The sequence below is a fragment of the Rhinatrema bivittatum genome, chromosome 15, assembly GCF_901001135.1.
Source record: "Rhinatrema bivittatum chromosome 15, aRhiBiv1.1, whole genome shotgun sequence".
NCBI lineage: Eukaryota > Metazoa > Chordata > Amphibia > Gymnophiona > Rhinatrematidae > Rhinatrema > Rhinatrema bivittatum.
The window spans coordinates 51029270-51043673 of NC_042629.1; the positions used below are offsets into that span (position 1 = coordinate 51029270).

At 38.2% G+C, this 14404-nt stretch overlaps 2 protein-coding genes across 7 annotated transcripts in view; both read right to left on the reverse strand.

Annotated features, from left to right (window-relative positions):
- Window positions 1-5943, reverse strand: part of IMPG2 (interphotoreceptor matrix proteoglycan 2) — a 33475-nt gene extending 27532 nt beyond the window's left edge. The window contains exons 1-3 of the mRNA XM_029578038.1: window positions 5901-5943; window positions 5434-5526; window positions 3273-3518 (exon numbers count right to left, since the gene is read on the reverse strand). Of these exons, the coding sequence (XP_029433898.1) occupies window positions 3273-3518; window positions 5434-5526; window positions 5901-5943 (382 nt within the window). The remainder of the gene's footprint in view (window positions 1-3272; window positions 3519-5433; window positions 5527-5900) is intronic.
- A 2282-nt stretch (window positions 5944-8225) lies between these two features.
- The window catches only part of SENP7 (SUMO specific peptidase 7), an 81898-nt gene continuing 75719 nt past the window's right edge, over window positions 8226-14404 (reverse strand). For 5 of the 6 annotated variants that reach the window (XM_029579102.1, XM_029579101.1, XM_029579105.1 and 2 more), the window contains one exon: window positions 9958-13742. In XM_029579102.1, the coding sequence (XP_029434962.1) occupies window positions 13605-13742 (138 nt within the window). In that variant the 3' untranslated portion in view covers window positions 9958-13604. Of the gene's footprint in view, window positions 8612-9957; window positions 13743-14404 lie in introns of those variants that run through there. The other variant, XR_003852929.1, reaches the window with a different exon arrangement.

A 14404-nucleotide genomic window follows, 5' to 3' on the forward strand; every position in this document is an offset into this window, starting at 1 on the left:
AGGGGGGGCCTATGAATGCTGCCTCTACAGTACCCCCAGTCCTGGTCAGCCTGAGGAATAGGAATCGTTTCTAGGTACTGAACCTGGATGTCGTGCATGGCAGCACTACCAGGAAGCTATCGGACCAGATTTTATTTTTTCTAACGAGCAAGAAGCATAGGAAACCTGACCTGAATCACTGAATCTTCTGTTCTACGATGCAATGGAATTGCTCATTTTTACACCGTTTAATAGTGCAGCAGCCTGTAATAGCATGAGCCTCACCCACACTGATTCAAGTGCAATCCCTCTACAACTTATGGAGGCTGTAGGACTGTGATAAAAGGAATATTCTATGGATTCTCATGAAATACTATCAGATGTTTAAAATCTTAGTTCACCCGTATTTACAGATTTCACAGTTTTGTTTGGTATTTAGTTTTGCAAAGAGATTTCCATATTGCTTTTCAGCAACTTTAGAAAGATTGAGTGGAGCAGGTAAACCATTACGGGTTTTCTGAAGCTCTTTCTTTCTCTATCAACCCTCCTACAGGCACTAAACAATTAGATTTTTTTTTTTAATTAAGAAAGTACTACCAATATAAATGAACAAAATGCGACCCTCTTGCTCAAACTTTATGGGGCTTATTGTGAAGTCGGCAGATAAAATCTCCTTTCCTTTCTTAATGATAGGTCCACTGAGAGCTAACAACAGAGGATATCAGAACTGGCTGCTCCTCAGGGATATCCTACTCTACACCACTTGAGTGTTCCAATAACATACTTATGCCCATTTGTTTATGGCATTTTTATGCCATCAACTGTAGAAGTATCACCCAGAAATGTCATCATCACCCATCCTTCCAAAACCCAATCAACTGATGAACTTGACCATGACTCATCATGAAGGCACTCAACCAATACCATAAGGGTTTAGCGATAACCATTCCTACTGTGTAAAAAATTGCAAAGCTGACTGCAGAGCAACTGAACCTTCAGCACTAAGAAACACTTGTAAAAAAAAAACAAAACACACACAGCCACACGTCACATAAAATATAATCTTACTGCTATGCTTCCAAAGTCAAACAACAAATAATAATCAGTGAATTATCTTGAAAAATGAGAGAAAAAAAGGACATGGTAAATATTTTGCATATTCAGTATTTGTCCTTCTGATTATATTTAAGAGGCAGTAAATGCAATATTTATAAAGCTGCATTTTTACAAATGAACCCAAATAATGATACATTTTATAGCACTTCATTTGTAGGACTGAAAGTTGGGGGACAGTCTCTTAACATCGAATATCTTATCTGAAACTCATGCTGTTTCCTATGCTATTGGTTAGTTTTGCAATCGTATTTCCAGTTCCCTTGAAATCTCCTGGTGGTTTAATGTTTGAGATCATAGGGAATCCTTTCTTTGCTTTATTGCAATCAGCGTTAATGGCTTCTCGTAGTGCTTTGTAAAGCAGTTATCTGGCCTGCAGTTCTGAGATGATCCCACTCATTTTCTTAGGCTTGTGAATCTGCAGTGCAGGTTCTGCCTTGGCTGAATCCCAGTGCAATAGGCGCCCGACTGACCAGTTACCCATAAGGGCACAGTTTATTTTAAGAAGGTGTCCTTTTACATAGTAACATAGTAGCTTTTAACTTATCACTGTGATCTAGGACAGCCAACTGTACGTAGTTGGCTTCCAAGTACTCTTCAAATGACCCAATACCTAATCCTGGTATTTTTGGCAAACCTTACCTTGCAACAACCAGTGGCACTGCATAATAAGCCTGATTCTCAGACAAAGATTGGGAGAAAAGCCTTAGTAAATCTGGCCACAGTCAAATACAAATCCCAAGAACAAAGGCCTAGTATTAAATTAATTGTCCTGCTACGCCCTCTTGCCAGTATCGTAGCCTCCCTTAGCACCAGATATTTGTTTCCCTGTAGATTAGGGACCATCTGCATCTTGTCCGTGCATCTGTACATAGGTCATTCTATATCTACTCAGATTTTATTTCTTGCCAAGTCAAAAGAGAAACTGAGTCTGTCACGCAATATGGACTAAAGCCAAAGAAGCAAGCTGTCTGCGATTTAAGTACTGTAGTGTATTTCTGTCTGGTCCTATGTGAAACTAAGAAGGTTTCTGGAGGCCAGAAAAGCATGCACTATTTTTTGTGCATTCTAGCTTGCTGAAGAGCTCAGTAGCAAAACAAAGAGTGTAGCTCTCTTTGGATTTCATCACAAAACTACTCCTTATTAAGGTGTAGTTACATTTTTGGCTAAAATTGCATTTATAAAGCGTTTAATGCATGTTGTTTATGCGGTCGTAGCTAATGAGCTGCTTTGCCTAATTTTGCATCACAGATGCATTATTATGGAAATTGCGTGAAAATTTGAACACACTCTATTAGTAGTTTTAACATGTGACTTCGACTTTGCAGATCTGTCTGCACTTTACTGCGCTGGTCTCTTAGAGTGCAAGTTGTTTTATTTTAGCAAATTTGGGAATTGTTTTTTTTTAATCCCTACTGGCAGCTATTTCTGTTCCATTCCTAATAATGTTTCAAAAGGTGTCATTCTCATTAATGTTCAGTAAATATGGGAAAATCTCTTAAAATTTGATCTAGTTAGAAACCTTGGACTATGCAGGATGCCCTGTGAGATTTCGGACAGTAAGAGAACTTTTCAAGATGTTATTTGATTGAAGTTCAGGTCTGGATAAGCCAGTCTGAATATAGGATCGGAGTCAGTCACAGTTCATTTTTGGGTCATAGGTGGCACTTTTGATGCGGAGCAGATATTTTAACCATTCTTCAATTGCCACAACATTCTACTCAACTCAGGCTGTAACTATTTTACCCTATCTTAATTATATGGCAAGTAAATTTAGTAGTATGTTCTTTAATTCTATATGCAAAGAATCCTGTGTACAACTGCCATTCGTTTATTCATGCCTACTGCTAAAGCCTTCTGCTGTGTGACTATTTCTCAGCAAGAAAAATGAGACCAATCATTGACCCACCACTTCAAGGTGAAGACCTTGAAATACCAGCACAAAGTACATTTCAGCAACTAAGGGAGATGGTTATTACTTTCTAAATATTCTTCTTAAAGAAATAGAGTATTCATAATATTCAGACTTTCAAACATGGAGATGTGGACCTGACAGGCCGTCTTTGATGATGCCCAAGTTCAGTTTAGGTTAAAAAAAACGGGGAGCTTAGTTGGAAGAACTTGGTTTGGTTGAATTTGTCGATTCCCGTCTCTGAATTCAGCTTTCTCTTCTGACTTACCTCTCAGCTTGAAGTACTTCAGGTGGTTTCCCATTGTCTGCTCCATAGTGTCTTCTGGGCAGACTTTCACCCCGCTAGGGAAGAGCACGGCCCTCCTTTTTCGGAGAAGGAGTCTTCCATAGCTGTGCTGAAGCTCCCTGGGCTCAGGGGCCATGGAAGGGTTTGTTTCTACGGATTGATGGACCTTCATTTCAGGTGTAGATGCCGCATCCTGTGCCTGGATTTCCTTTGCAGATGTCTTAGTAGCTACCAAAACATGAAACCACAGGCAGATCAATCTATCCATGAAGCTTGACAACTCTATCCATACTCAATCTAGAAAAACTGGTGAAATATGTGATGAAGATATCAACAAACCAGAAAAATCACATATATTCAATGTAAATTATTGAAATAGGTACACCCTCATATATGAGCTATTGTACACATCCGCTGACACAGCATTTTAAGTATTGTACACTTATTACAAGTGTGACTGCTCATTCAACTTAATCATGGGGTAACCCTTTTCTATGCCGCATAGATGATCTATTCTCCAACTCTAACTGTTGTTTAAAGCCCCTGAAGAAGAAGCCTTCGAAACACCAGTGGTGTCGGGCATTTGGCGGAGCAGAGCTGACGAGCTCTGGGCTCTAGTCCATTTTTTATTTTTTTTTTGGGAAAAGATAAGTTTTCTATTCCATGAAAACTTTATTAAGTTGGAGTTGATGTTATAAACCTTTAATGGTTCTAAAAAAGTTTAACAAAAAATCTTCAAAAAAAAGTTTGTTCTGCTTTAAAGAGCGGCAGATTGCAACACAATTGAAAAGGGTTACCCCATGATTAAGATGAATGAGCAGTCACACTTGTAATAAGTGTACAATAGTTAAAACGCTTTGTCAGCAGATGTATACAATAGCTCATATATGAGGGTGTACCTATTTCAATAATTTACGTTGAAAATATGTGATTTTTCTGGTTTGTTGAACTCTATCCATGTGCTCAAACACCTCAGTGTTCACTTTTTATTTTGGAGGAGGTGGTGGGGGGTGCTAATAGTAATTATTCCTGGAACATTTTGTGTAAGTTAATAATGGCCATCATCTATTCATGTATTTATTGTTCCATTTTTTAAATCTTTTATATGTTTTTTTTAATACTTAGGAAAACTGTAACAAGTGCAGTCGTTTGTTTTTATTTTCACTAATACATTTGGGAGAAAATAAATAAGCTGAAATAGGGAAGTGATATACAGCATCAATGAATGAATGAATCAATCTAAATTTACAGTCATGATAGCCTTTCATAGAAGTTCTCAAAGCATGGCACAATTTAGTAAAAACAATGACATAGTAAACAGTTCATAAAATCCATACATCAATAATAAGCAATAACAGAGTCAGGTAATGACAAAATGCAGTAAATAACAGAGAATTAAACTATATGCAGCTAGCAATTCTGAGTAAATCAATTATGATCCCATATAGAATTGCTAAGGATAGAAATTGAACATTTTCTAGTGAATTCAATAATCAGTGGAGTGAGGGGGTCTGCACTGCAGTTTTTCACATAAAGCATCACGGAATTTTGAAATATGACGACAATATTATATTATGTTTGTACAATTGTTACTCAGCCTTGTGCAAAATGTTTTGGTAAGGTGGCTCTACAAATCTAACTAAAAATAAATAAATAAATATTGTGGCTTTGTTGACAGTAGACTCTGCCCTGCTCTTTCATCACTGAAAAATCAACTGATGTACAGGTCCTTCAGCTCTTCCAAGCCCACAGTTCACACAATGCAGAGGAAGGCAGTACCTGATACATTCAGTGTAACTGTTAAACATTATTATAAGGTTGCCAGCAGATTTAGAAGCCTCCTGTTTGGTCTCTCTTGCCCGTCTATTAATCTTTGTAAGGGCAGGAGATATAATTCAACTTCCACTTAAGAGGAAACTGGTGCAATGTGGTCACCATCAAAAGATTTTATCTTGGAAAAGGCCTTGAGCTGAAAGACAGCCGGCCAGAAGGGGTTTCATTTTACTAGGCTGTCTTTATATTATTCTGTAGATTAATTAAAAGTATTATTTACTTTCAGAAATTGTCTGCCATTTGAAAACTTATAAAAGAAAATTAAACTTCAACTTACTATGGTATTATATTCATTATTTATTTATTTTACCTGTCAAGCCTTGACGTTCCCCTTCGGTCATGGCAAAAATCAAAATACTCAGAGACAGTTCCCAAGAAAAGTTGAGCATCATTCTTATTCTATCTTTGGGGGAAAAAAGGCAGGAGAAAATCCTTTCAACACAGATTCAGTCATTTCAAACATTTACGTCCTATCTAAGAACATTCCCTTGGTGGAAACACTGGACCTTAAATACACTTTATAAACAATTTCATTTAATATTTTTTTTCCAAAAAGTTAACAAATCAATAGATAATGCATTTTATTAGTATTGCTACTAGCTAGTGGAATTAAATGGAGACTTACCCAAAATGTTCTAGGAAGTGTTCTCTCTCAACTATTTCACTTTGTTTAGTAAATAATTACAAGCTGCTGGAAGAGAGCTCCATCAAACTAACAGATGGGACCCAACAGCAAATTTTTTTTATTGTTTTAATCTGCTTGCTTAAGCTCTTTACCAGAGATCTTCACGTCCTTAGCAGGAACTGCATTCAAGGGCATACGTTTCACGCTTCATTAACCACATCATGCACTGACTTGGAAATATATTGTCAGATCTGCTTGGAAAAAAAAAAAAAAAGCTTCTTATGGGTTTCAGAATGCCAGGTTATTTCTGACACTTGTCCTGTGTCTCACTGAAGAAGGTTCAAAGATGAACCTCAGTACTGTGGGATAAGGCTTTCTATTCCGTTTTCTTTTTAGTTTCTGCCATCTCATTCAGCTTTCCGGCTGGATAGCTTTAAATGGAAAAATGCTGGTTTCTCATGTCTCAGCCTAGTTGCTACACTCAAACTGTACTGGTGTCTAGTGGCATGACAATGTCTTCTGCAGTGTACCACCTGGTACTTGAGATGGATCTGTCCTTACGTAACAGAACTACCTCAGCCCTTTAGAAAGATTTGTCTTGTCCTCAATAACATTTCTATCTGTATAATTATTTGCATCTAATTAAGAGACCTAGTCATTATGGTGGGATAAAATGGGCAGTTATCATGCGATAATGACCCTTGTTAATTACATGCAAATGAGTTTGGAGGTAAACAGCACTCATCGAATGTCAACAAAGCCACAATATTTATTTATTTATTTTGTTAGATTTGTAGATCCACCTTACCAAAACATTTTGCACAAGGCTGAGTAATAATTGTACAAACATAATATAATATTGTCGTCATATTTCAAAATTCCATGATGCTTTATGTGAAAAACTGCAGTGCAGACCCCCTCACTCCACTGATTATTGAATTCACTAGAAAATGTTCAATTTCTATCCTTAGCAATTCTATATGGGATCATAATTGATTTACTCAGAATTACTAGCTGCATATAGTTTAATTCTCTGTTATTTACTGCATTTTGTCATTACCTGACTCTGTTATTGCTTATTATTGATGTATGGATTTTATGAACTGTTTACTATGTCATTGTTTTTACTAAATTGTGCCATGCTTTGAGAACTTCTATGAAAGGCTATCATGACTGCAAATTTAGATTGATTCATTCATTCATTGATGCTGTATATCACTTCCCTATTTCAGCTTATTTCTTTTCTCCCAAATGTATTAGTGAAAATAAAAACAAACGACTGCACTTGTTACAGTTTTCCTAAGTATTAAAAAAAAACATATAAAAGATTTAAAAAATGGAACAATAAATACATGAATAGATGATGGCCATTATTAACTTACACAAAATGTTCCAGGAATAATTACGAGAAGGTGAATCCATTGGTGAAGCACCATGCTTCCTCTTTTGGTGAGCTGTTTGAGCATGAAGAAATTCATATTTATCTCTGAAGCATGTCGCCGAACACTTGGCCCTCGGTGACATGCTACCATAGACTTTGCAATTCGCTGAATCATAATGAGGACCCAGGCAGAGTAGACAAACATTTTGTGTATCTCTAGAAGACATTTTATCATGCATTATTTAGCTAATGTGAACATTTCTCTAAAATCTATATAAATCTACATAATGAGCTGCATACTTATGTAAACTAATGCATTGCCTATATTCACATAGCTAAGTAAGACACATTAAAATGCACAAATGTCAACATTATTAGGACAAACAAACCTCAAGGAGTTACTTACATCTTTGTCCTTGCTGCGTGGTCCCGCCCTAACTTGGGCTTCACCCCTTTCGGAGAGAGATGATCCACTCCTAGGGGACCTGAACTGCTTCCTGTGTGAATTCTGCCTGATGTTTGATGAGCCAGGCTGAATATGTCTTCCATGGCATCTGAGTTCCTTCTGATACGACAAGGCTCCTGGTCTGTTGGGGAGTATGGGTTCATTTCTACATGCTGGCCTCTGAACTCCAATGGGGTAGTGACAGCCTAATCACGTCTTAGGGTGCATTTGCTAGCTGTCAGCATAGGCCTGTATGTTCGCCTATGAGGCAGCGTCAACTACACCACAGTACCAAAGGTTCACTTCCAGATCACTTATCACAATTATGCAAAGCAAAAGCACATGCAATGTTTTTTTGTGAACACCTTACATTGAAAAAGGTGTTCAGTGTAAGGTGTTCACCTACAACCTATAACAAGCTACCAAAGTAATCCATGTACAATGTTTGTTGTATCAGTCTAATTCTGCTAAACAAATCTTTACAACAAATCTGTTAACTTCTAGCCTACTTATTTCCAAGAGGGACAGTTTTCCAATTAGCTTTAGAGCCGGATATGCACAGGGAACTTTAGTTAGCTTAAATTGCCTGACATAGAACAAAATAATCAAGGAGCAGAAAAAAACAACTTGAAGACAAACCCAAACTAAATTGATGGCATTTTTTATTATCAAAGACATTGATATTTTTAAGACGCACTATTTACATCTTCTAATAGTAAGAAAATTCTTCAGCAAGTTCATAAAAACAAAGAAGAATGGCCACATTATGCTTTGATTAATGTAAAGGAACATGAAAAGTCCACTGATGAATAATCTACTTTGTAAATAAGAATAATGATATTCAGATGATATTGAAGGTCGTTTTCATGCCACAAAATCCAATCACTTTATTAGTGTTCTATGAATAACTAAAATGTAAAATAAAGCGATGCCTTGAGTAGCCAATCAAAGCCATGCTTAGTCTTGGATGATGGTGCAGTAGATTAACAGTAGCCTGCTGGTCAGTTTGGTTCTTTGGTTCCAACACAGGTCTTGTTCTGTGAATCAGCCCATCAAAATTAAGCACAGTTAAAAAAAAAACAAACCAAAAACAAACAACAGTATTCTTCCTAGATTTGCCTGTTTTTCTATTTGGCATTTGTATTTTCTTCAGTAGATGAAGTAACTCATAAAATAATAAAATGAAATGACACATTGGTGTAATTAAATGACATTCACCTAGTATGCATCCAATTTGGTAGATTTAAAAAATATTTGGTCGCCAGTACAATCTAGTAAGCCAAATGAAATGTGGATATATTTAACTTTTTTAATGGAGGGAGTACAGATTTAAAACACACGTGTCTATTCACAATTACAGAGGTTCAGAAGGTGCCCCTGATGCAGGAAATTATATTCTGAAACATGGAGTGTGTTGGGCAAGTTTTGCGAGAATTACTTCACGAAGATAAGTTTGAGGGATTTTCTATTTCTATGTTTTATATGGAATTGAAAATGTTTTTATAAAAAGAAAGAATTGTAAAGAGAGTGACATTTGATGATTAGGTTCGATGATTAAACCTTGGGCATAAGAATGAAGAGTGCTTTTTGCACAGTCATTGATCACACTGCCTTTATTGTTATGAAGGCCCATATTACAGTGTCTCCTGTTTGATTTTGGAATATTAATGGAGGAGGGAGTAGTTGTTGAGATTGCTAGATATTGTACTCCTCGAATACTGGATTTTTGTGTGTAGTATTAAACTCATTTGTAGCCATGGTTTATCAATGCAACCAGAACTCAACCTAAGAATGGCAGCTGTGTCATGGGTTGTTTGCTATTGTGTTGAGTTTCATCAAGGCTGCCTTTGTAAGATTTATGTACAAAATATTACACAGTATAAATTAATACTATTGCACAATCCCAAAACAATTTTAACATATTTCAACAAATTTCAATATAGAATATGTTTATTGTCTTATAAATGTACTGCAAATAGTTAGAACACCCCAGCACATTAAAAATCACTCACACTTCATAAATACCTTTCATACTTCCCCTTACTCTAAAAATCATCACATTCATAAAATATTTCTAGCATCCTCTCCTACTAATTTTTATATTACATGCCAATAAAATACAAACAAATGCTTCTTCTAACTTTGCTTATTCCTGCCCGCAATGTTTCTCATATTGTCTTAATTAAATACAAAGTTCTTCATACGAATTCCAATCATTTTTGTTATGCAAAACAGTTAAATGAAAACAATAAATTCTTCTTGTTGATTCTCATTCTCTTTCCCAATTCCCAACATAGGCCTAGGTTTCACCCAACGAAAGGCTTCATCAGGGGAATATTTTGAAAACAAAGTTTTGACCAAATAGTGCACATGAAAGTTGGCAACTCAGCAAATCCTATTGTTGGTAAAATATGCTTTGGAATTTTTTTTTTTTTTTTAACATAGTCCAAACTCCATCGTTACTTGGTTTTTACTCTGATGAATATCTCCAGATAATTCCTTCTGTTATGAAGATATGCGTTTCATGTTCGCAAGATGAAATAACACCATAGCCTTCCCTAGTGCTCTGTGATGCTTATGTATTCGCCCAGGGCGGTCAAAGTGTACATCGCATGTTGTCTCTTAAAATTTCACACAAATCGTTTTAGCATCCAATCTGCTGCAACCCCAATGGGTTACTGGATAAACACGATTTTTAGGGTATGGGGAAGTATGTATGGAGTGATTTTTAACATGCTGGATGGTCTAATTATATTTGTAATACATTTATAAGAAAATAATAAACATTCTATATTGAAATTTGTTGAAATGTGTTAAAATTGTTTTGGGATTGTGCAATATTTTTTTTTATTATATATTATATATTTTTTTTATTATATGTACACACAATAAAAAACAGCTTAAGTTCCTATTTGTATTCTCCTTAAAAAGGCTTTTGTCCCATTTGACTCAAAGAATAAGAATGCATCATCCCGTACCTTCCCAGTAATTCCTGTTTTCTCTCATACAACCTTTCTCAAAGATGGGCTATTGCTATAGCTCCCGGAATCTATCTCCTTCCAAAATGTTGCCTTTTGGCTACTTCACCCTTAAAGCAACGCTTGGTGCTTAAGCCTTTCAACTATAGATGATGCAAAAGCTTGAGCTGGAATTCAAATCAAGATATTTAGGAGTTAATGTGGCAATGACCATCATAGTCTGGCCTCTGGAAGCTTCTTTGTGCTCTTCAGTGGCTAACAGACTATCCATATTGTGTATGTCTAGCTAACCAAGGAATACATTTAAGGCAGCAATAGCTACTGGAAGGAAAATATACAAGCAGGTTAAAATGATCTGAGTGAAAGCCAAGAAAATGGACAGCAGGACCACGTTCATGCTTCTTCTCTCTTTAACTGGCTATTATTTTAAAGGTATCAAACTGCTATCAGTTTGGAAGAGAACTAGACGCATACCAACATTTTCTAGGTTTCCAGTTAATTCATTTTTTAACCACATCCTCACAATTCTGATGCTTTAAAAGTAAGATTAGTCCTACTTGCAAAAACCCCCCCCAAAAAACGGAAAATTGGTTCTTACCTGCTAATTTCCATTCCTGTAGTACCACAGATCAGTCCAGACTCCTGGGTTTTGCCTCCCCTCCATCAGATGGAGACAGAGAAAGTTTTACTGACACTGCCACATACCCGAGGTGCCACCTGCAGTCCCTCAGTATTGATAAGTACCCAAGCCCAGATGGAAATAATTACCAACCACAACAACCAAGTTATATTCCCCTGAATGAGCAGCGGGAAGTTGAAACAGATAACCTTGACTTCAATAACAAAAAACATGCAGGGTTACATACAAAACCTGCGCCATTCTTCAGACTGATTACTTTAACAGATCGAGCGGACTCTTCAAATCCAAGACCTCCTCTGGGTGGGACTCTGGACTGATCTACAGCTGGGGCCTTCTCCTGCATTTCTCCCGGGTTCTGTCTGCCAGAGCAGGATTGGTACCAAATGGGTCCTCTGCTTGCGGATCGTCAGTTTCTGAACTTTCAGAAAGATTCTCCACTGCGTGTGCCGGCACATGCAACCCTGGGGGGGCGTCGAACCCTCACAGACCCCACAGCCTGGAAAGGTCTGGCCTTTTCTGGCCATGGATGTACTAATGCTCCCTGCTCGGCCCTGCACCGCCTCGTGGCTTTTCTGATCATGAAAGCCCTGTGGAGTAATAGGACAAAGTCAAAAGAAAAGGTAGAAGAGACATCAGAAACCTCCCCCCAGGAGGTGCTCCTCACATTCTGAGCCTCCTGACCTCCCCTGGAGGTTTTATTAGCCGGGGATAAAGGAGGAAGAAAATCCCTCTCTTCCTCTGCGGCCTGCGAAGCGGCTGCAAATGTGAACAAAATGACCCCTGTTCCCACGTCTCACTAGGAAGGAGGGCCTCCACATTTTGTGATGCAGCAAAAAGCCTCCCAGGCTCACGCCGCCTGCCCGATGCTGCTGCAACCATCCCCGAGGTGACCTCTCCCCTGGAGAGGCCCTGGAAACAAAGGCCTTTGCAGGAAGGAAACACGCATTCCCACAGAGCGGGCAGCTCACACCGCGTGGCATGTGGTCGGGGCGAAGGGATCGTGACTGCTAAACAGCTGTCGAAGGACCGGGAAGAAAGCAGAACCACTTGAACCTCCCCTCGAGAGAGCAAAGCTCCACTGCCGGCCAAAAGTCAAACACACAAAACTGCTCTCTTTTCTATGTTTTTTTTTTTTTTTTTTTAATTTTATGAACGCAGACAAACAAACTCAGAGAAAAAAGCACTTCCCTGCAAAATGAAGGCTGGCAGCAGGCTCTGTTTATCCTTCTGAGGGCGAGGGAACTGGGACCACCAGCTTTCGGCCCTTCACTGGCTATCAAGGACTGAGCAATAAAGGGTCCCCAACCCCATGCTTATCTGCCTCAGAAAGCAGGGGCAATGGCCCCACCAGGAACTACCAACACCTTGGGAGGCAATCTCCAAAAGTCCAATTCTGTCTGTCTTTTTCATCTTTTTTTTTTTTTTTTTAAATATTCTCAGACTGCAGGTTTTGCACCTCCACCATCTGCTGGAGACAGAAATACTGAGGGACTGCAGGTGGCACTTCAGGTTATGTTGCAGTGTCAGTAAAACTTTCTCTATCCATCTGCTGGAGGGGAGGCAAAACTGAGGAGTTTGGACTAATCTGGGTATTGAATTTTAAATGTATGTACAGGGAACCTTCATTTCGCTGCAAGCTGGAATCATTAACACATTAGATTGGTTGCCACCGATTGGCTGCCATCTTTAGCCCAGTTAGCATTTCTGTTGCCAGATATATGAATTCCTATAGTACAATTCTAATATCTGAACCACTTGGCAGCAATGACAACCTGCAGATTATAACAAATACATTTGCAATGTATTATACAAATCATCTAGATCTAGTGGGACACTACAGTTATGCAACCTTATTTTGAAATGTGCCACAAAAAAGAATGGCTAAATAAACTGAATTAAAAATATACAGTATGCATACAACTGCAAAGCTCTGACATTTCATTAGCAAGATCAGACCAATAATACTTGAATATGCTAATGTACTACCCAGAGAAAAAGGCAAGCTAGCATCTTAACAGAAAAGTGAGCAGGCCTGGATTAAGAGAACTCTGTCTCTTGAGAGCATGACAACATATGTCTATAAATTTAGATAGACAAGCATAAGCTCTACTCCTCTGTGCCATATTTCCTACATAATTTAAATAGTATAGGTAAGAGACAGAAAATCAATAAAACTACATAACAAATATTTATTAAACCTGCAAAATATATACTTACAATTGGGAATCTAAAGTTCTGTTCTCGATTCATAAATCTATACAAGTCTTTTTCAAGTGTAAATAATGAAAATAAACACAATGCACATTAAATATTCTGTGTTCTCTCTCCACGGGCGTCACAGTCCAACAATGATCAGCTCTCCAGCAATCCTGCATGCCCCCTTCCACTGCGCTTAAGTCCGTGAATGTAAAATCAGCACATGCTGCTGCTCTGCTGTTGGACATGCAGCCCCAGGATCAAATCACGGATTTCTTCCCGTTTCGTCCTCATGATGTGACGAGGGAACCAATGCTCCAAGGACACTGGCAATTCAAAGTCAATAATTGGATTCTGATGTCGAGGGAGAGAAAATGAGGAACTTTTTAAAGACAGGACAAGATATTCAAAAGCCTTATACTCCAACTAGTGTCCCTTTGTTAACAATCCTCTGTGCTAAACTTTGGTTATAATGAAAAGAACCCAGAACCCATAAATTCATTCTTGCACAGTATAATTTAAGCCAAAATCTGTTATAACAAACTATTTAGTGGCTCCTAATGTTTTTCCAATACTGTAGTTTCCTCTGCTCCTTTGAGTTTTTCACTCAATTGGAACCAGGTCTGGGATGTGGGCACCATGAGCCTTCATTCACAACTACATGCGGGAGGGGATGTTTCACCTATTTTATTATCCCCTCCTGCCTCCCCTTAGCCCACTCATTACTGCAACAGTTCTGAGTGGGGTTCACGCACCAGAGCTTTTTATGGAACCCAGTAAATGTGGGCCCTAAATCTGACCACTGTGTGTCACCAATGCAAAATGACTGGGACCCTTCCTTCCCCAAAGGCTGCGATCCCCAGCTCCAACTGAGCCAGGGAGCCAAACACCTGAACTGGTCCTTCGGCCACAAGTTCGGTCCACTCCCGTTCTGTTTTTAATAAAATGCTATTCACCCTATGTCTCCACAATCGTAAGTAATGGAAAGTATAATGCTCAATTAAATAGTAACATAC